At 48.5% G+C, this 22600-nt stretch overlaps 1 protein-coding gene across 1 annotated transcript; it reads left to right on the top strand.

Annotated features, from left to right (window-relative positions):
* The first annotated feature begins 1596 nt into the window (after positions 1-1596).
* Positions 1597-21730, top strand: LOC142301751 (granzyme A-like). Its single transcript, XM_075342773.1, has 5 exons — positions 1597-1680; positions 10622-10769; positions 13445-13595; positions 17310-17567; positions 21138-21730. Exons 1-5 carry the CDS (start codon positions 1626-1628, stop codon positions 21294-21296), a joined length of 771 nt encoding a protein of 256 aa, XP_075198888.1. The 5' UTR covers positions 1597-1625; the 3' UTR covers positions 21297-21730.
* Positions 21731-22600: the final 870 nt, after the last annotated feature.

The following is a 22600-nucleotide window of genomic DNA, read 5'->3' as shown; positions in this document are numbered from 1 at the left end:
TGCTGCGGTGCGGTGCCCGAGGGCACGGGTGTACTCACAAGTAAGTCACACGGAGTCACTGGTAAACTAGGAATTGCCAGTGTCCGCAGCCTTCGGTACGGGGGTACCTGTCCCGGCCCTCTCGGAGCACGCTTCACTATCAGCCTGGGAGCTACAACTCCAGGCTCCTCTTCTGTCTCCTCTCCACACACTCTGCTCCAGCCCCTCCCCTCTGCTCTGCTTTTCTCTTACCCTGGGGGATGTGGTTTGTCTTGCTGCACCGGTGTGAGATCAGATTACCAAGGAGGATTAACTCTTTCTGTGACAACCTGGCTGTGCCAGGGCGTCACAACACCACCCACGGTGTGTGGTGAAGTGGGACACCACCACTGCTGTTATGGGGCACCCGGGGGAGATGTAGTGGCAGCTGGATGTTAACCCCTCCATGGGTAGGGATGGTTGCCCCGGGACCCAGTGTCTTTGTGCAGGGTGTAGCGATGGCAAGTGCCGGTGCGCCCGGACGTGCAGGGGGATATTTGGGTACTAACAGTAAATTAATCACACGAGTCTTTTGGTAAACCAAGGTGCTGGTGGCTGGCCACCACGGCCGGTTGCATTTGGGTCCCCCACCCAGGCTGGTGGTCACTGTCCTTTCCTCTGCACTTGTTTGTGTATGGTGGACTGCCTGGTCTGGAACTCAGGAGTCTGCTCCCGGCTGGATGTGGCCTGAGGAGCTGTGCCCGCAGATGCTGGCCCGTGGGATCTATGGGCCCTGGCGGTGGCCTTCTATCAATGGTGGGCTGTTGTCTTCTATGAAGGACTTTAGGTGGGACAGGACCTATAATCCTGCCCTCAATCGGTTAATTAGCTAGGCCGCTGGTTTCGGTCCTGGCTTCAGGGTCCGAGTACCCTCTCTGTGCTACAGTTTCCGGGTCGGTTGCCCGTGTCGGTACCGGCGGGCTACAACCCTGTCCCGGTCCACCTCGGTTCTGCCGAGCCGTCTTCCCGTCTCCTGCTGACGGAGACCACTGTCTGCCTCCTAGCCAAGGCACTAGGGCTCGATCCCTGGCACCGTTCAACTTAAACTCTAAACTGATCTGTTTGTTTTCCTGCCCCGGGCTGTCTAGACCCCGGGGTGGGCGTGTCCAACTGCCTAGTCCCGCCCACTGGTGTGCTTATCTTTCCCTAAGGGGGTGACTAGGGTTTCAGGTTGGCGGTGTGTTACCTGTTATGCGGGGGCCTATCTGTGACTACCTGGTTTTGCCAGGGCATCACAATTGCACAGAAGGGCAGATTGCACAATACCCTGTGACGACCTGATAGGCCAGGGCGTCACATAGCCTTTTGGGAATGTCATGTGTACTTGGCAGTATATCAGAAAATCCATTGTACATTAATGATATTTTGACATATGGAGGCGAAAACTTGCGGGGCGTCACAAGTGAACTATAGAAGTCGAAAAATTTATAGTCAAGTGCGTAATACAAACCGTCTTGTGTTGCTGAAATCGCATTGCTATAGAGATTAGTTTCCTTTTCCTGCTAAATCAATGTATCTGCGGTAGATTGACAGATACTGTAACTGTTTGTAGCACTTATAGTATATAAGATGTACAGCCGGATACATTAACATAGACTGTCACAGTCATGAAACCTCTTCAGATTCTGCTTCTCTCCGCAGCTTGCCTGCTAATCTCTGAGGGTAAGAACCATATCATTTATAACGCTGCAATTTGTAGACATGCTTTTTCAGATAGGGCTAGCACACACGGCGAGTAAAACAAAGCAGGTGAAATGCGATAAAAAATGGCATTTCCCTCGGACCAATCATACTCTAGCAAGGAGCAAGGTGACCGTGTTGCTGTATTTTATTCTTGTTTTGTAATGTGTATTGCATGTGTACCTGTATATAGGGGCTATGAGAAGCCTCATACTGTATATATTGAAGTTACTTATGAGAGGTCCTATGCTGTATATAGTGAGCTATGTGGGGTCTCAAAATGCATATAGGGGCTATATGAAGGCTCATACTGTATATAGGAGTTATGAGGGGGCTTACACTGTGTAGGGTCTCATTCTGTGTATAGGGAGGCTATGTGGGGGCGTATACTCTATATAGGGAGGCTGTGAGCGCTCATACTGTGTATAGTGAGCTATGTGGGGGCTCAAACGGTATATAGAGGCTATATGAAGATTCATACTGTAGGGGCTATATGAAGGCTCATACTGTATATAGCAGTTATGAGATGGCTCACACTGTGAAGGGGCACTGTGTGAGGGCACATTCTGTATATAGGGAGGTTATGTGAGAGCTCATACTGTATAAAGAAGGACTTTGTGAGGGCTCATTCTGTATATATAATGTCATATGAGGGCTCATACTGTGTCTAGGGAGCTATGGTGGGCTCATATTGTATATAATACATATATAGTGTGAAGTGATTCAATTAATAGAAGTATAAAATAATTATAATCAATATGTTAATAATACACCCGCCTCAGGGCCAGGGGTACTCAGAACTGGGCCGGACTAGTCCGGGGACGTCAACGGTGGCGGAGTCCGGCTCTGTGACCCTGGCGGTGTCTTCATTTAAATGAAGAGGGATGATAATTATTTACAGTTGGATAAAATTTGTGACGACACCTGTGGTTTTAGCGGCTATGAGGTCGCAGCTGCTGGATGGCACACCCGGCGATGATGTTATGGCAGCTGAGGTATTTCTGCCGCGGGTAACCGCGGGGCAACCATTAGGAGAGTCAATGGTAGGGATCGAGTAAACTTCAGCGGCAGGAGTGGGATGTATGGTAGTTGTAGTCCTACTGGCGGTATTCTCCTGGGCTGACAGGGCGCGGGAAGAAATAGGCGACACACAGATACTACTCACAGATTGTTCTTTATGCCCATGGGATGCCAGTCTCCACCAAGATGGGCTCCAGGCGATCCCGAACTCCTCGGATCCCAGTGCTGGTTGTGACCTGGTGAGCTCTTCCTCCATGCACTCTTCTGTTATTGGTGGGTCCCCGTGGCCTGAAGTGTTTTTGGGTCTCCTCCTGGTTTTACAGTATTGGCCTGTATGGCAGGCAGCTTGAACCTCTCAATGGGTTGGACTTCTGTCCCAATTCCCGCGTTCCCTCTTCGCTGCTGTGCCCCGGACTCTAAAGTTGGTGAGGAACCTTGATAATTCCCTCACTTGGCAGATTTAACAGGTAAGCCTAAAGTGTCTTCCTGTACTAGGTCTCTGCACCCTGCCTGTGCTTGGTCCCATGAGTACTGACACCGTACTCTTCCGGCGACCGTACTCCTTTTGTCCCATCAAAGTCACTAGGGGAGCTCCTCTCTGGACCGAAGTCCCTCGCTGACTGACTTTTGAAACTGTCAATAATGGTTCTCTAGACCCCTCCCTCTCCCCTGTGACTCCTCCTCCCTGAATCTGAGTCCTGGACCCATCCCATAGATCCAACCGCTGTGGCGACCCCGTTTGTGACCCAACTCTGGTCTCAGTCCCCATTGGGGAGGGAAGTCTACTGTGTGTAGTTTGTGGTGTTGTGTGAAACCGGCACTGATCACCCAGGACTCACAGCATCTAAAATCAAGTGCCATACCCTGTGGCAACTGAAGCCTCAGGGGCGCCACATTAATATTAATATTGAGCAGAATTAATTTCATCCTCTTGGTTTGGCCTACCCAACAGTCCCCAACGATCTCTCATGTGGCCTCTCTCAGAAAATTAATTGCCCACTCCTGCTCTATTTTGTATAGTGACATGTCTTTGCCATTTTGCATCTGCCAATGAGCACCTGTATGTTGATCATGTGACGCCCTGGACCCCAGGGGTGACAGTACACTAACAACACACACACACCCCTCCCCCAGCTAGGTACATCAGTCAAACAAAATCCTTGTTGCCTCCTTCCAGGGTCTGATGTCCACACCAGGTGGGGTGGAGCCAGGCGGTTGGCCCCACCCACTGAGGAGTTCACAGGCCTGGAGGCGGGAAAAGCCAGTTAGTTGAGAGGTGGAAGTGAGAGGAGCAAAGACTGTGTGTATCTGGGTCGGAGCCCAGGCACAATCAGCAAGGTCGGCAGACAGTGGTGGCCGTCTGCAGGAGTTGGTGGAGGTCAGCGGAACCGTAGGACCGGGGTCGGGCGGTGGCCCGCCGGTACCGAACCAGGGAGCAGATTGAAGCCAAGCGCCAAGGCAGGGTACTCAGACCCCGACCAGGCTGGGAGCCGCCGAAAAGGTCAAATTTACTGATTGCGGTCTGGACCTCAGGGGTTCATTCCCAAACAAGTCCCGTCAGAAGTCTACAGCCCAACCCGTCCGGATAAGAGCCACCGCCAAGGGCCAGAGATCCAACAGGCTCTCCCGACACGTATACGCCGAGGAGCGGACTACCCGTGGGAAGCCATAGGAGTCAAACACTTACACACAGGTGCAGGGAAACGACAGCCACCATCAACCCGTCCGGGGAGAGTGAAAACACCGCAGCCGACTGTGGGCCCCGTCCATCCAGCTGTTTGGTTTACCAGAGACTTTGTCCTCCTGTGTCTGAGTGAGTACAACAGTGCCATCCGGAACCGCGCTGCATCGCGGCCTTGCACCCGCGCCCACGCTGCCTCCCCGCATCCGGCCCCTGCACCTGCACCTATTCCTTCACTGCCCAAACCGGGGCCCCGGGACCAACAGCCCCTACCCACGGAGGGGCCAACACCTCAGCTGCTCTCCGCCATCGCTCCCGGGAACCCCCGTCACCAGCAGCGGTGGTGCCCACCATCACCACAACCCCGTGGGTGGCGTCACATCCGACATCCCCAAACATCCCAGCACAAACCTCTCCCCTTTTCACTCGTGGGTGAGGAGGCGCTGCTCGAGCCCCCGGGTCCGGCCCTGTGCTCGAGTCACCGAAGAGCAGAAGCACCGGACCCGAGCGCCAGCGATTCCCAGGCGAGCGGCATTCCCAACCCCTCCACCTGCGACAACTTGGCGTCACGAACAGGATCCTACCCGTCTACTTACCAGTAGAAGTGCGCCTTGCAGTCCCCGCCGGCGGTGTCCGGCTGAAAAATTTGAAATTCCGCCATCTTGGGTGCAAAAAGTTCCCGCTCGAGTCGTCTTCCCCGAGCAGGGAAGGCGTGAAAAGTGAAGCCCCGCCCCCGAGAAAAGGAGGTGCCAGAGAGAACCAAGGGGGGACGGGTGAAGAATGGGAGCATGTAACTAGCGCTACAGCGTGCAGGGGTGCCAGGACTCTGCCGAAACACATTCCTAGACCCAGCAGCAAGCTGTGTCAGGAGCTCCAGGCCATGGTCCACTCCATGATGGCGGAGTGGACGTCGGAGAAGAAGGGCCTGGTCGTAATCATTCGGGCATCTGAAGTGGAGGTGGTTCTAGAGGAGCGGGTAAGCGACCCATGCCCCTATGTCCCTGAGGGACCAGTCGATACGGCTGAGGGGCCCGACCTGCTGCCGTCCACCACGCCGCCTCCCTCACTGCCCCTGCCCGCGGCCAATGCTCCGACCGACCCGTCACCCCTGTCACCGGTAGCGGAACCTGCAGCGTTTGTGGAAAAAGGCCCGAGCCTTACCTTTGTCACCATCCTGGCACCCGTCTCGGCTTCCATCCCAGCCGCACCGGAGATGACGATGGCCCCGGCAGTCCGCCCGGCCGCAGCGGAGGCGATCCTCGACCGGAGGCCAGCACCGCAAGTCCCGATGCCCGCTCCCAGACACTCAGCCTCGGCTGAGGAACGGCGGGGATGTAGCTGCCAAGAGGCAGGGCAGGCCACGTCACAGCGGGGTCCCTCAGTACCAAAGGTGCCGGTCATAGCCAGCATGGAGGGACTCCGGCTCGGCCCGTCCCCCACACAAGCCGACCCGGAGCAAGCAGAAGGTGCACTACAGTGGGAGCAGCGGCTACGGCTGCTGTGCCACGAGGTTGCTGCTTAGGAAAGAAAAGTTAAAAGGGTAGCAGTTCCTGGCTACCTTGCTGTCGGTCCCCGTGGGGACCCTGTTGATGTTCCAGTTGGCCCTCAAGATTAAAGAGTCCGGTCGGAGGAGCAGTCGTACCCGCACCGCCGGCAGCTGAAAATGGAGTCCTGTGGGACAATGTCACCCCTGAGTGAGGGTGGCATTGGGGGCTCGTGCTGTCCGGTGGTGGACTGTGGGAAAGCTGCAGGAGGAAGCTGTACCAGAGTCAGGTGTTGTGGATAGCCCCTGGGACCCAACTGACAGTCCCCATTGGGACCCTACAGCAAGTCTCCGTTGGGTCAATACAGTTTTGTTTGTGGTAGCCCGTTGGCTATGAAGAGCCCCGTCCCAGTTGGGACTGATGTTGTCCCCTTTTGTCACCGTTAACCCCTAACAGCCCCCTCCCACATGAGAAACTGCTCATGAACATGGCCGAGAACTAGCAGGCCACCCACGAACTAGTGGCTTTGTAAATAATTACGGGCTGGATTTCCGTTAACCGCCTCCGGAGAGGCAGGTTGGAGGAAGGACCCGCAGCAGAGCAGGCTGGGGTCCGGTCACCACCAGGACCGGTGACTATCCTCCGGGGTCAGGGATCCCCCTGAACGTGGGGCCCCCTGAATGACAGCCGGGTGCGAGATACCGTACCCGTTCCCCCTTGGGCGACCTGAACCAGGTTCCTGGTTCCGGACTGGGGAAAAGGGGTGCTGCCCGCTTCTTAGGGGCAGCATCAAGGTTTAGGTTGTTTGGGATTGAAAGCGGAAGACCTGGGACCCGTCCGTTGTTATTAAAAGTGTTTTATTACAGTTTGCAACGTTTAAGTGACATGCCTCTCGTCAGGGAAAAGTTGACAAAAGTGCATACCGCTTGTTTGTTTTTTCTCTGTTATTTATCTTTTCAGAAAATAAAACCGGTGATGGACAGTCAGCCCGCGGACGGTCTGCATTTTACCAAGGGGGAGTGTGACGCCCTGGACCCCAGGGGTCACAGTACACTAACAACACACACACACACACCCCTCCCCTGGCTAGGTACATCATTCAAACAAAATCCTTGTTGCCTCCCTCCAGGGTCTGATGTCCACACCAGGTGGGGTGGAGCCAGGCGGTTGGCCCCACCCACTGAGGAGTTCACAGGCCTGGAGGCGGGAAAAGCCAGTTAGTTGAGGTGGGAGTTGAAGTTGAGAGGTGGAAGTGAGAGGAGCAAAGACTGTGTGTGTCTGGGGCGGAGCCCAGGCACAAACAGCAAGGTCGGCAGACGGTGGTGGCCGTCTGCAGGAGTTGGTGGAGGTCAGCGGAACCGTAGGACCGGGGTCGGGCGGTGGCCCGCCGCTACCGAACCGGGGAGCAGATTGAAGCCAAGCACCAAAGCAGGGTACTCAGACCCCGACCAGGCTGGGAGCCGCCGAAAAGGTCAAATTTACTGATTGCGGTCTGGACCTCAGGGGTTCATTCCCAGACAAGTCCCGTCAAAAGGCAACAGCCCAACCCATCCGGATAAGAGCCACCGCCAAGGGCCAGAGATCTGCCCAAACCGGGGCCCCGGGACCAACAGCCCCTACCCACGGAGGGGCCAACACCTCAGCTGCTCTCCGCCATCGCTCCCGGGAACCCCCGTCACCAGCAGCGGTGGTGCCCACCATCACCACAACCCCGTGGGTGGCGTCACATCCGACATCCCCAAACATCCCACCACAAGCGTCTCCCCTTTTCACTCATGGGCGAGGAGGCACTGCTCGAACCCCCGGGTTCGGCCCCGTGCTCGAGCCACCGAGGAGCAGAAGCACCGGACCCGAGCGCCAGCGATTCCCAGGCGAGCGGCGTTCCCAACCCCTCCGCTCGCGACAATCACATGACCTAAAAATGGGGTCTGTTTTATAATCCGGTGGTGTCTTACTACGGGGGGGGAGAGGGACCAGCAGGTGGTGGTGGAGCAGGGTCACAGAAGGCAGAGGCGGTGGTGCAGTAAGGCAATGCTGCAAGTAGTGCAGCAGGTGTCCCAAGTGCTTACTGTGGGCACTGTGAGGAAGGAGCATCCAGAATCTGTGGCGATGCAGCCCTCAAAGAAATGGTACCCGGAGTTGGTGCATATGCAGATCGGCTCAATGACAACTCGAGATCTCATCTGCGTAGACGCCACTTCCGGGCGCCATTTTCCTTAAGTCTGCTGCTGGGAAATCAATGGATTGGAGGTAGTGTGTGCATAGATGAGTTCTTGAGTCGAGAGCTCAATCTCCACACACCAGACATTTTCAGGATGGCCCTTGCCTCACCCCGCACAGCGAGCACAGCCCGACATCTGCATCAACACTGCCCACAGAACAGCGCACAGCTGCATCATCACCCCTGACTCCTGCAACCCTTCTTCACCATCCTGGCAAGCTACATTCAGCTAATAAAACGCACCCCCCATTTTCCTCCCAAATTTTTAGGAGATAAAGTGCGTCTTATAATCCGAAAAATACAGTACATTTGTGTTTAGAACAACTTATTGCTGTAATTTCTTTACAAAACTTAGAATAAAGATTCTACGGTGCTCAATGTTGCACAGCTTTTAGCTTCCCAGGTATAGAAGAAAGTTCACAGATCAGATTACATGGGATAACAAGCTCTTTACCCCTTGGAACATGAGGTAATGATATGTGTAGTGCCCCTGACTACATCAGGGTGCTACAGGGAAGTGCATCCTCTCCCCAGGGTGCAGGGTCTATCCCCCATGGTTCCAGGTTCGCAACAATCTGTGTGACCTCCATCAGCACCACAAATACCAACCACACCTCACATCATGACCTGTCAGACACATCAGTGAGTTGGTCTAGCTGGAACAGAGCCACCCACCTAGGGGTCAGGCAGACTGGTGCGAGGGAAGGACAAGAAGTTCAGTGAGAGCCCTCAAAGTGTGAGGAGCTAGGAGTAGTAGCTCCCGGGGAGCTAGAAAGAGAGGCGACAGGTTGGGTTGCAGACAATGGTCCGGGATAGAGGAGTCGGAGACCGGTTGCAGGGATATTGGACAGGGGTGTGACGGACGTAGTCTTGGAGGACTGTCGGCACCAGAAAGCACAGCAAACGGACCGGTACCGAGAACGGGGTACAGGACCCTAGGTCAGGAACTGATTCAACGTCCTGATAATTAACCAGGGAGGGAGAGTATCTTCCCAAATTTCCCTGAGAGCTCAGAGATTGAAGTCATCAGCACAACGCAGGGGACAGGGTTTTCCAAACAAAGCAACCCACTAAAGTCCCAAGTCCCAGCTATCAAGAGCACAGCTACACTACACATAGTGAGCAGGGCCCTAACAGCTTCAAGCCAAGGGGCCACAAACAGTCAACAAATTGTGCATGGAGGCAGGCTCCGGATCACCAAGTGACACCGGTGGGAGCAGGTACCTGGACGGGCTCCCCTCAGTGGCGCGGTACACGGAGACTTTGGTTTACCACAGTGTGTGTGTCTACTTTATAAACTTCATCCAACACCACAACTACGTTACCTGCAGTGAGTACCATGATCCCTGCACCCTGCCTTCCCAAATCCACCAAACCTCAGAGTCCGGGGCCTTCCCTACCTGCAGAGTGACTGACACCTTGCTGCTCCACACCATCTGCCCCGGTACTCCTTCCAGCAGCGGCGGTTCTCCCATTACCGCAACCCGCAGGTGGCGTCACGAACTTCTCCCCTGTAAATAATCCCCTTTCAAGTATCGGAGTTTTTGCCAAGCACGGGTCCAGACCCCTCGAGCCACGACCATCCCGGATCCGAGCACCCCGGTCGTCGCCGGGGTGGCACATATGCACAGTCATACAGCATTGCATGAGCAAGAGAAAGCGAAACCAGGAAGAAAAACAAAAGTCTTTTTACAATACAGTTAGTAAGGAAACTTTACACAACATCGCCATCTCCTATTAGTTCAGCATAAAGTCCTCCTTCCCACATACAAAGAAGTCCTCATCTGTTGCATATGCCAACACTCAAGACCGATGCAAACCTGGAAAACCATGAATATTAACACGATCAATTCCACCTGACATCACACGTCGCACCGGTGCGACGAAGCAGCACCAGCCATCACATTAGGGGCGATAATTAAATGGTTGACCAACTATAACAGGGTAATTTTCAAATTGATACATTTGTACTTCCCCCAAATGATGGTATAATTATCCAAATAGATGATAGATAGATAGATAGATAGATAGAGATAAATAGATATTTAATTTCAGGACATAATTACTCTTGTATACGCACACAGGCGCTCATTGAGACACAGTCTTGACTTTACCCTTTGATGCAATTTTTGATAATGCAGTCATAAGATGTGCACAAAGCCTAATCTTTTTGAGTTATTGACGTGAATAAGGTCAGAACTTGTGTATAATCACAAGGGGCACCATCTCCTAACCATACACCCTGCTATCTGTCACTTCTCCCTTCCATTACTTTAACCCTATCTTATCTAACATCTCTTCTAAAATTTGCTTTATCGCCTGCTAACCCAACCACCAGATGGCAGCATTTGACAACCTGATAGACAGTCCTAACTCTGTTATCTTCTCTAAAACTAATATAACAACACATGCATTTATAATATTCCACAGTATATACATAAGACAGAGCACATTTCCATAATGGGGCACTGTCTACCTATTACATCCACAATAACACGTTTACTTTATCCCACATAGGTGCAGATATCATAAATGGCCGTATTGCTGTTCCACATTCTAGACCCTATATGGTTTACATTAAAATAAAAAAAGGATCGGAACAATCCATATGTGGAGGAACCTTGATAGGCTCAAAATGGGTGGTAACTGCTGCCCATTGTGAAATGTAAGTATACCAAGTCCAGATATAATTTATTAAAGATAAATTGGTTTGATCGTCTCACTATAGTAGAATATCAGCCCTCCAGGAAGAGTCATAATTTTATTTTTTCCATCGTCAAAACCGTTTTTGTGGGATGTGATGTAACTTTGAATTACACCATTCATGTTACCAAACACTGCAGTGAAAAGGCAGATAAGAAAGTTCTATATTGAATAAAATGGTTTACAGAAACCCACAATTCTGCCATTGTTTTTTGAGTTTTGTTTTCGTAGCTATGCGGTGAGGATAAACTGGTAATTTGATTTTTCCGATCAGTACAATTATGACATTGTAAAATGCATGTAGGTTTTTTATTAGATTTTACTGCTTCAAAAAATTCCGAACTTTTAAAATACTTTGTTTGTATCACTATTTTCAAAGGTCTGGGTCAATTCCACTACTGACCCAAATGTACAAACTATGAGGCCAGTGAGACTAAAGGGTGCTTTACACGAGACGATCTATCGTGCGATAGATCGTCGGGGTCACGGTTTTTGTGACGCACATCTGGCATCGCTTGCGACATCGGGCTGTGTGACACCTCCGAGCGACGCAGTATCGCTCACAAATCGTGAGTCGTGGACTCGTCGCTCGGTTTCATAATCTAGTTAAATTAAAATGGAGCTGGTTGCTCATCGTTCCCGGGGTAGCACACGCCGCTCCGTGGGACACCCCGGGAACGATGAACAGCAGCTTACCTCCGTCCCGCGGCACCCGCCGGCTATGCGGAAGGAAGGAGGTGGGCGGGATGTTTAAGTCCCGCTCATCTCCCCCCCTCCGCTTCTATTGGCCGGCCGCTGTGTGACGTCGCTGTGACGCCGAACGTCCCTCCCCCTTCAGGAAGAGGATGTTCGCCGCCCACAGAGACGTCGCACAGCAGGTAAGTGCGTGTGACGGGGGTTAATGACTTTGTGCGCACGGGCAACTAATTGCCCGTGACGCACAAACGACGGGGGAGGGTACGATCGATCGGGAAATTGCACAATAGATCGTACTGTGTAAAGCAGGCTTAAGTTCAGGTCAGAAGACTCACAGTCAGTCTGGGCATTGAAGTCTCTATACAGACCATGAAATACAGACATCTGAACCCAGCCTAAGACCTATAAATTCTTTTTTTTTTCGACCTATAAAGCTGTATTGTTACGATAACTATGTGATAGCAGGGAATCACGGCTCCTAAGCTGTCTCTCAACCTAGGGGGCCCTATGTTATCCCTAACCTCAGGGATACTCCTGAAGGTGGAGATACCTAAGTCTCCTTCCTGGCCCTGCTCCTGACCACTCCTGATTTGATTCCCCCTCCCATCAGGGAAGGACGGGACAAGAGTGTGACGAAATCCACAGATAAAGGCAGACAAGGAAAACCAAAACTCTGTCACACCACATGCACATACAAAGTTAAAGACAATAATAGATTCAGGAGGAAACACAAGAGCGGAAGGGAACCTACTAAACAACAGAGGTAAACTCCACGACTGCTACAAACAATAAGCACAACAATCTCCAGGAAATCTGGGACACCACACCTCACAGACCAACAAAGACAAACTATAGCTGGCATAAGTGGAAGGTTTCAACCAGCATAAATAGGAGGGGAGCAGATATGAGAGCCCTCCCCATAACATGGGATCAAAGAAGCAAGCAGTCCAGCAGAGATTAACTCTTGCTAGCCTGTCTGTGAATCAGCACACAGCAGGTCGAAGCCCCAGTCTGCCTATGTTGATCCCAGACACTAGGATAAACCATTGGTGGAGAGTCAGAATCTGCATTCTGAAAAGAGCCTAACAATGCCTTGACAGTGAGCAAAGTTTGTGCAAAACTGCGTGTGACATGTATAAGAGCTTGTATTTTTGTATGGTGACTCTGCTTTTTATAGGAACCATTTTTGGATGCAAATTCCTTTTTTATTTTTATTACAGTTTTTGTAGAGGGCTGACAGTAAAAATTATATTTTGTTTATATTATATTTTAATAATTTAACTTGTATTATACTTTTTTTTTACATTTTGAAATATTGTATTTTTAGGACTCATTGATACCGAATGTGTTTTATTTTTTTATATTTTTTATTTTTTAATATGGAAAGAAATGATTTTAGGATGGTGGGGCTCGATTTTTTTTTTGTCATTTGTGGAACTATTTTAACACATTTTTTAGCCCTCTTAGGAAACTTAAATCTTGCAATTGTTTGTATAATACCAATAAATACACTATTTTTTTGAGATCTCACCCAGCACACATGATGCAGAGCAGGATGTCAGTCAAGGAGCAGGAGTAGTGAATACATTCTAGACAGCGGTGAAACAAGTGGCTAGAAGGAGAATATAACCTAATTTTCTCCCTGCAGCCATACTTCCAGTTAGACTGCCACAAATGTTTAACATAGTATTTACCTATAGATTACCTCTATGGCTGCTGGCAAATATATTACTTTGCCGTCAGGTTCCATTTAGAGTCTATGGCATATATAAACTAATCACTGGGGGGTTGCAGTAGTCGGACAACCAGTGATCATCATATTTTTCAGGGACTTTAAAAAACATGAAGTGTTGTAACAAGTGGACCTATAAAACAGTAGATAATCTGCATAGTGATTGTCTGGAAAAAATATCAGTAGATTATTTCCTTCTTTTTATGTAGTCCTGCAGATGAAATGATGATTATTCTTGGAGCTCATTCCAGTAATGAAAATGCTAACGAAGAAGGAAGGCAGAAATTCCATGTTATCAAGTTATTGAAGCACCCAAATTACGACAACAGAACTCTAAAGAATGATATTCTGCTGATGGAAGTAATGACAAATACTTTGGGGGTTTTTTTTTTTAAAATGTATATGAAATTTTGATTTCCGTATATTGTGTATATTTTATCCCTTCTCGTCATTTAGAAGGGAAATTTAGACTAAGTTATAGTATTTTATTTTAATAACAAGAACCTGTAAGGAAGAATTTGACCCTAAAAATTCAGGTATGGCTATATAGCTGCTGTTACTCTGAATAAATCCATGCCTTTCTTGTAGAAAACTGCCCTAACATTGTGAAAAATCTGTCAAATGGTGTTATATGCAAATTGTGGGGGGTGTCAAAGTACTTTGAGCTCTCCACCCACACCCCATCTTCTGTGTCCACCGCCTGGTTCATAAGTTTGATTGACAGGTCATATAGTAAAGAGAATCCCAGCACTCAAATTGAAGACAAGAGGGGAATTATGCAAAAGTGAATTTATTGACTAATACACTGCAAAAGGAACCTAACCAGAGCAACAGCACCAACGTTTCGGCATAGAGCCGCCTGCAGTGGAGATCCGGGACTGGCATCAGTGGCAGGGAGAGAGGCTGCAGGCGTCCTCTCACCTCACATTGTGATCCTGTCACCCCTTCACCCATGAGCATACTCTGCAAAAACGTGTGGAACCTTACCATTATTTGCAAACCTCCGGTTGTCCTCCGAGACCCGTATTTCCTTACTCTGACCAGTGATGCAACGACCTTGAGAAAGGCTCTATGCCGAAACGTTGGTGCTGTTGCTCTGGTTAGGTTCCTTTTGCAGTGTATTAGTCAATAAATTCACTTTTGCATAATTCCCCTCTTGTCTTCAATTTGAGTGCTGGGATTCTCTTTACTATATGATTCTTGATCCCCTAAGCACATTTAGCGTATGTGGTGAAGCCTGTAATTTCTATATATTTTGATTGACAGGTCAGTCCATCCTCTATCATCTCCCACACCCCACCTTAGTCTCACGCAAGCGACGTCAGTGCCTGTGGTAAGTGTCAGTATGTGAGATCTCGACCAGAACCCTCTCTGCAACGCAGGGCATTATTCCGAAAGTAAAGGTATGGATTTACTCAGGATAACATTGCCGATGCAGCCATATATTTAGTTATAGTAGAAATTCCTCCAGATTCCCTTTAATGCAGTTTTTCAAAATCAGAACAAAGTGGATGGGGTGGTGTGAATGCCATAATTGTATTACAGGTGAAACGCGTTAAACATATGCATTTTACATGTAAAATACACTGCTGTATACTGTATTGCAAAATCAAGCTCACTGCCATGCAGTCCTTAAAGATTGAGGCTGCACAACTTCTTCTTGTCCAAAATACACTTTGTCAGACTGAATCAATACCAAATTCACAATATAAAACTTAACCAAGCATTACTGTTTAGGAGAAATTCCACAGTTTCAGAAAAGATATCTCCTTAACAGTGAATGTCTGCTAAATCTCAGATTGAAGGACACTGAGTGCCAGTGAAGGAATTCAGACCAAACAGAAAATATCTGGTATAAACCCTTCTCAGTGCGAGCAGGTGCACAAGTAAAGTGCTTTATTTTTTACAAGCCTTTTATAGATCAGTAATGGGTTAATCACTTAGTAAAGTTCCTAAGTATGCCATTGGCTATATTAAAGCATATGCAGAAAGCCTGTAATATATATCCATTTTTTGGAATTTCTCCCTCTCCGCCCCTTCCATTGCTCGCAAGGCAGTTGTCACGTAGCTACGGGGTGCCTTATCTTTAATCCACCATAGCTCGAGGGGCCCTTGTCTCATGACATCAACTGCTGACCTTGGTATACACATACTTGCTTTCCTGATACGCAGCAATAATCAGAAAACACGCTCTCTCTTCTTACTCATAGAAAAAAGAAGATTTAATTATAGAAAAGCATAAGGAAAAAAATATATATATTCTCACAGTAAAAAAGCATGTAGAAAAATATATTGTATACTCACATTGCCATCATATATTGACAATATTTGCCATGAATGTGTGATAAGTGCAGCTTCCATTTCTAGAACTTCACTTATTAAAGACTGTTAAAGGGAACCTGTCACCAGTTTTTTCAGAATTGAACCAAAAGTATCACCTTCTGCACCTCCTGGGCTGCATTCTATGAAGGTGCACCTTGTATCCTAACTCCCCTTGCAGACCCCAGAAATAACTTTATAAAATCTGCCGCCATGTATTTAAATAACTGTTCTGGTTGGATGGGTGTCCTTTTTTTTGGCTTCTGTCCATTCTTCTGTCGTTGTTTGCTGACCTTCTTTCATGATTGACGTGGGTGACGCCTCCTTCATCATCCAAGTTGCTGTGCTCTAGCTCCTGGGCAGAGTCATTCCTGGCTCGCGCTGGCGCAGTTCGTTCTGCCCCATCGCGGGCAGAGCTGAAAACATAGGTGCGCTTGCGCAAGTCAGTGAGGTCTTTGCGCATGCACGAAAATTAGGTCGGGTATGAGGATGACGCAGGTGATGTCATCCACATTGTCGGCCATAATCTCGCGCTTTCGCAAAGACATCCAATAATAATGCCTGGGAATACCAGCCCCTAGCTATCCTCTTGATCTTGGCTGAGTATCCAAATTAGGGGCCCTCACAACATTTATTTTTATTATTATACCACATGGTGTCAATAGTATTTTTATACAGAGTCAAGATGAAGCACACAGATGGGGGCTGCAGCCTGTAGCTGTCTGCTTTATCGGCTCTGGGTATCAAAATACGGGGGGACCAGATGCCATTTTTTCCAATTATTTATTTATTTTCAAACTCCACTCCAGGGACCCCAGACATCTAGTGTGAGGGCAACTAATCACAGTGATGGGCAGGCGAAGCAGGACTGCAACCAATCACAGACACTGTTACAGAGGGTGGGTGGGGGAAGCAGTGCATATTCATGAACTTTAATTAGCGGATCCGGAAGTAGTGTGACAGCCGCTGTGAAACTCAGTAAGTATTATTCTCCTACTTTAATGACCACATGTCATTTTTTTTTTCACAGCACCTCTCTATCACAGGAATGCTTATAGCAAAGATGGCTACAGCATAACCGTGATTGGCAAGCATGTTTAGTGGCTGAAACTCAGGCATCAAATATGCAGGGGAGGGGACTTGATATTCATGAGGCGAAGAGCAAAATACTCGATGAGTAAGGCTGGGGCCACACGGGGATTACTGTGATCCCCTCGCATGACACTTGGCTCACGTTGGTAGCACAGCAGAACCGAGTGTCATGCATGTGTCCTTGCGACTAAGGTCCAACTCTGGGAGCGGATCTCAGCTGCAGGGGGCCGGCCGGCACTGAGGAGGGACGGGCCGGCACGGAGGAGTGGAGGGAGGGATTACTCTCCCGCTCTCCTCCGTAGCCGGCTATTGCGATACTCGCACTACACTCGCGGTACACCGGTGTACCGCGAGTGCAGTGCGATTTTTCTCTCGCCCCCATAGACTTGAATGGGTGCGAGAGACAAGAGTCTCGCATTACAGTCGCAGCATGCTGCAATTGTTTTCTTGGTCCGATTAGGGCTGAGAAAATAATCGCTCATGGGTGCTGACACACAGGCTAATATTGGTCCGAGTGGAATGCGATGTTTTATCGCACTCCACTCGCACCGTTTTTCTCGCCGTGTGGCTTAGGCCTTACAGATATCGCGACTACCTTAATATTCATGCAAGTAACGAAAATTGCCAAGAATATTCACTCATCACTACTAATCTTTATTGCAGTTGAACAATACAGCAACCTTTGGAGAATTTGTCCAAAATATTTCTTTACCAGAGACCTTTGAAGATATTGAAGAAGGGACAGTTTGTGAGACAGCCGGATGGGGATGGACAGGAAAAAAATTTGCCAACTGTCTCATGGAAGTAAATGTCACAATTCTGAACAGAAAATTATGTCAGAGACACTTGAAAAATGCAGTGACCATTACAATGAACATGACGTGCACCAACGTGGGGCCTGAAGGACAGGACACCTGTATTGTAAGTTTGGAAATATGTTTTTTTTGTTATTTTGTTTGTTTGTTTTTATAATTGAGAGATTTGAACATTGAAGAAAACTTTCTGAAGTTTCATATAAGAACCAAACAACAATCAACTTTTTCCGTGTATTTGTTTTTTTATGTGACTGTATGATCAGACAGCACATGCTGTGTTAATTTCATAGTCATATATTACAGAAAATCTGCATTACACCGCAAAAAAGCATAAAAAAACCTTCAAATTCTGCATGAAAATAACTGAAAATGATGTAGATTTTTTTTTACATTGTGTTACTTATACTGAATTATTTTCAAGGGCTACATTGACAATTGGTGACTAACACCCTATTAAAGGAAATCTGTCCCCATGACTTTGCCATGTAATCTGAAAGCAGCATAATGGAGGGGCAGAGATCCTGATTCCAGTGATGTGCCAAGTGTTGGACCAAAGGGATAACTGTTACTTTAATAAAATCATAGTTTTATCAGCAGGAAATTATAGGACTAGTAAATCTGCTGCCAGATAGTCCTCCAAATTCATGAGCACTGTATAACCATGCGCCCCCAACACTGATTGCCTGTTTTATGTCTATGCACAGTGTACACAGAAAGCTGACAATCAGTGCTGTGGGTGGGGTTATAAAGAGCTGAGCAATCAGAGAAGTGGTAGATATGCAGCTCATAAAACAGTGCCCAATCAAGTCTGCAATATCTATCCCCGAAAGTGATACATTGATGGAGTCAGGGCCTATGCCCCTATACTATTGTTTTCTCCAATGGGGTAGCAAAAATCAGATTCCCTTTGCCAAATATGTTACTAATACTAGAAGGTGGCCCAATTCTAACGCATCGGGTATTCTAGAATTTATTGTGTAGTTAATGTATGATTTTTGTTACATATATATGTTGTTGTGTGTAGTTACCAAGTGTTTGTGTAGGGCGCTGTACATATTCTGGGTATTGTCTGGGTGTGGGGTGTGTGAGAGCGGTGTTGTTTGTGTGTTGCATTGTGTGTGTTGCGTTGTTTGTAGAGCGCATGTCTGCAGTGTTGTGTGTGTGTGATGCTGTGTGTGTTGCGCGGTTTGTGTGGGTGTGTGTGTGTGTCTTGGTGGGAGGTATGTTTTGTGCAGTGTGTGTGTGTGTTGGAGGAGTAGTCCTGGGGGGAGAGAAGTATAATAGGAGAAGAAGTCCTGGGGGGAGAGGAGTATAATAGGAGGAGTAGTCCTGGGGGAGGGGAGTATAATAGGAGGAGTAGTCCTGGGGGGAGAGGAGTATAATAGGAGGAGTAGTCCTGGGGGCAGAGGAGTATAATAGGAGGAGTAGTCCTGGGGGAAGAGGAGTATAATAGGAGGAGTAGTCCTGGGGAGAGGAGTATAATAGGAGGAGTAGTCCTGGGGGGAGAGGAGTATAATAGGAGGAGTAGTCCTGGGGGAGAGGAGTATAATAGGAGGAGTAGTCCTGGGGGGAGAGGAGTATAATAGGAGAAGTAGTCCTGCGGGGTTGAGGAGTATAATAGGAGGAGTAGTCCTGGGGGGAGAGAAGGATAATAGGAGGAGTAGTCCTGTTGGGAGAGGAGGATAATAGGAGGAGTAGTCCTGGGGGAATAGAAGTCTAATAGTAGGAGTAGTCCTGGGGAGGAGGAGTCTAATAGGAGGAGTAGTCATGGGGGGAGGAGTATAATAGGTGGAGTAGTCCTGGGGGCGAGGTGTCTAATAGGTGGAGTAGTCCTGGGGGATGTGTCTAATAGGTGGAGTAGTCCTGGGGGGAGGTGTCTAATAGGTGGAGTAGTCCTTGAGGGGAGGTGTCTAATAGGTGGAGTAGTCCTGGGGGGAGGTGTCTAATAGGTGGAGTAGTCCTGGAGGGAGGTGTATAGGTGCCCAATGTATGTGTGGGGGGTGTGGCCGAGCGGGCAAAGTGTGTGGGGGTGTGGCTGAGTGGGAGAAGTGTGAGGGGGCATGGCCGAGCGGGCACAGTGTGCGGGAGGCGTGGCCGAGTGGGCAAAGTGTGTGGGGGGCGTGGCTGAGCGGGCACAGTGTGTGGGAGGTGTGGCCGAGCGGGCACAGTGTGTGGGGGGCATGGCCGAGCGGGCACAGTATGTGGGGGGCGTGACCGAGCAGACACAGTGTGTGGGGGCGTGGCCGAGCGGACACAGTGTGTGGGGGACGTGGCCAAGCGGGCCCTGTGTGGGGGGTGTGGCCGAGCGGGCCCAGTGTGGGGGGGCATGGCACGCAGGCACAGTGTGTGGGTGGCGTAGCCGAGCGGGCACTGTGTGTGGGGGGCGTGGCCGAGAGGGCACAGTGTGGGAGGGCGTGGCTCAGCGGCCAATGCATGTGGGGGGCGTGGCTGGGCCGAGCGGCCAATGCGTGTGGGGGCGTGGCCGGGCCAAGCCGAGCGGCCAATGCGTGCGGGGGGCGGGGCCGGCCCGAGCCGAGCGGCCAATGCGACGGTTGTCACTGTAATGACTCATTTTGGAGCAAGACAGACAGACAGAATAAAGCAATTATATATATAGATAATAATGCAATTGGAACCTGTCACTCGTGTGTCATGGGTGACAGACAGTCATGTGGTTTCTCGCAGTAGAAGGTCACAACGTTTGGATGCACGGAATGCTCCCTGTCTTTCTATTGTTCCTGCTGTTAGTATTCATTGTAATAGGTAGCATTCCTGCTGGATTTTCATTTCTCCTCCTTTTGGGACCAGCAGGAGCTCTCCTTCCACCCAGCTGCTGATTATCAGTATTCGCTTGGTGCTCAAATACTCCCATCTTCCCTGGAATGGTGCTAGTGATATTATTCATTTTAGCTCTGGTTGCAAGCAGGTGGCTTGTACTCATCTGTAGTATCATTGCTGAAACTTTGCTGAACTACTAGCAGAGTCATTTGTGGATAAGTAGTTCAGGCATTTTCCCGTGTGTCGTCCTTGTGTCTTCTTTAGTGTTTCGTGGCGTTGATGAAGAGCTCATCCTACCTGTTCCTTATTTAGGGCCCAACACTAGGGACACCTAGGGTCAAGTATCCAGCTAGGTGCGGATCCTATCTAGTGTGGTGAAGGATCCCAGGGACCAGAAGTAGGTTTGGTCAGGGGTCGCCATCTCCCCTTCCCTAGAAGCAGGGGTCCCCCTTCCCTTACCTTTTTGCTACTCACTTGGTATTTCCCCATGCCTAGAGTGACAGAACCTTATTTTTATTTTAAGCCAAGTTATTGTACAGTACCAGGCGTAAAAGTGAGAATTCGCAGAATGCAAAAATTGGGGTCTAAATACAAAATAGGCAACAGGTCCCACCTATTATCATGAATACTTATAAGCAACCACACTACAACATTCAGAACACAGCCCCACTCGCGCTGCTGCACAGGACAGCCATCAAACATCCAGTTTTACAAAACCACATGCTTTTTGCACTCTAGTTCTCCAGACTGTTCCAGCAAAATAGGTATTGTTGACAAGATGTGACCACAACCTCTGCCCCCTTAAGATTACGGCCAAGAATGAATGTAAAGAAATGCCCTGAAGACAGCAGAATTGTGATTTAGTGATAATTTTACTACCGTAATTTTTCTTTTGCAGGGTGATTCAGGCGGCCCCTTGATATGTAATGGCGTCTTCAGAGGAATCGTTTCTTTTGGAACAAATCCTTGTGGAATGAAGAACGGAGCAGCCGTGTACACTCGACTAACTGCGGAATATGTAAAGTGGATAAAGAGTAAAACAGAACAACAGCGCTAAATTCCTCCTTTACTTGTTATTTTTGTCCATTTTATTTCATCATAATCCTAGAATCAAATATTAGTAATATTCCGGGATCCATTAGGTCACCTTTAACCTAGACCTTCCGTACCAGAATGCTGGGACTACGTGTTACGCAGCCAAAACTTGTCTGCGACTTTTGTCGAACAACTATTTTAAAGCGATCATTTTGCTGTAAAAGAAAAAATAAAAGGGCCAAATCACAAATGCCACACACAAGTCTGCAATTGCAGTGTACAATCTATACTTTACTGTATTTTGAATTTTTTTAATCTATCATATGAGCCCAGAGATATGGACCTATTTCTTTTTTTTTTTCATTTTTAAAAGTATTTCCGAAAATCATATGTGCTAGGGACACATTGAAAATGCCAGATGTGAATATATAAAAAGCGTGGAAGGGAATAGGATCCGGCACAAATTCCTTGTTTAAGATAAAATCATCACATTCTTTATTCCAAAAGTTTAAAAATCGCATGAAGACCGAAAAACAGTATTATAACATGGAGATGCTTAACGCATTTCGGACTACAGGTATAAAAACAAAGAGTCCTTAATCATAATCATCTCTTATGATTAAGGACTATTTTGTTTTTATACCTGTAGTCTGAAACGCGTTAAGCATCTCCATGTTATAATACTGTTTTTCGGTCTTCATGCGATTTTAAAACTTTTGGAATAAAGAATGTGATGATTTTATCTTAAACAAGGAATTTGTGCCGGATCCTATTCCCTTCCACGTTATTTATCTGCAGCTGGTTGGAACTTACCAGCGGATGCCGAGCACCCAGGATATCCAGCAGTCCGGGCAGCAGGTGAGCTGAAAAACCCTCTTTTTTTTCTCTACAGATGTGAATATACCCTTAATTTCCTACACATCTGTAATCTTAAAAAAATAAAATGTTTACTATATTTACCTGTAAGGTTTCATGTGCCTGTTCATAATATAGCGATGATGTTCATAAGGTGCATGTGGTCTAAGGGGTACTTCTCACATAGCGAGATCGCTAGCGAGATCGCTGCTGAGTCACGGTTTTTGTGACGCACCAGTGACCTCATTAGCGATCTCGCTGTGTGTGACACTAAGCAGAAACCTGGCCCCTGCTGTGAAATAACTGCTCGTTACACACAGTGCTGCTTCATTTTTTGCTCGCTGCTCTCCCGCTGTGAAGCACACATCGCTGTGTTTGACAGCGAGAGAGCAACGATCTGAATGTGCTGGGAGCAGGGAGCCGGCGTCTGGAAGCTGCGGACGCTGGTAACCAAGGTACACATTGGGTAAC

The sequence above is a fragment of the Anomaloglossus baeobatrachus genome, chromosome 1 (assembly GCF_048569485.1).
Source record: "Anomaloglossus baeobatrachus isolate aAnoBae1 chromosome 1, aAnoBae1.hap1, whole genome shotgun sequence".
In the NCBI taxonomy this organism is placed as follows: domain Eukaryota; kingdom Metazoa; phylum Chordata; class Amphibia; order Anura; family Aromobatidae; genus Anomaloglossus; species Anomaloglossus baeobatrachus.
Note: the sequence above shows the minus strand (reverse complement) of the source record. Positions and strands in the feature narration are given on the sequence as shown.

Bases quoted from the DNA above. Each gene is read 5' to 3' on its own strand.
- LOC142301751 (XM_075342773.1), top strand. From the start codon at position 1,626: ATGAAACCTCTTCAGATTCTGCTTCTCTCCGCAGCTTGCCTGCTAATC. The intron at 10,770-13,444 runs GTAAGTATACCA...CTTTTTATGTAG, and splicing joins ACTGCTGCCCATTGTGAAAT to TCCTGCAGATGAAATGATGA. The intron at 17,568-21,137 runs GTAAGTTTGGAA...TTTCTTTTGCAG, and splicing joins AAGGACAGGACACCTGTATT to GGTGATTCAGGCGGCCCCTT.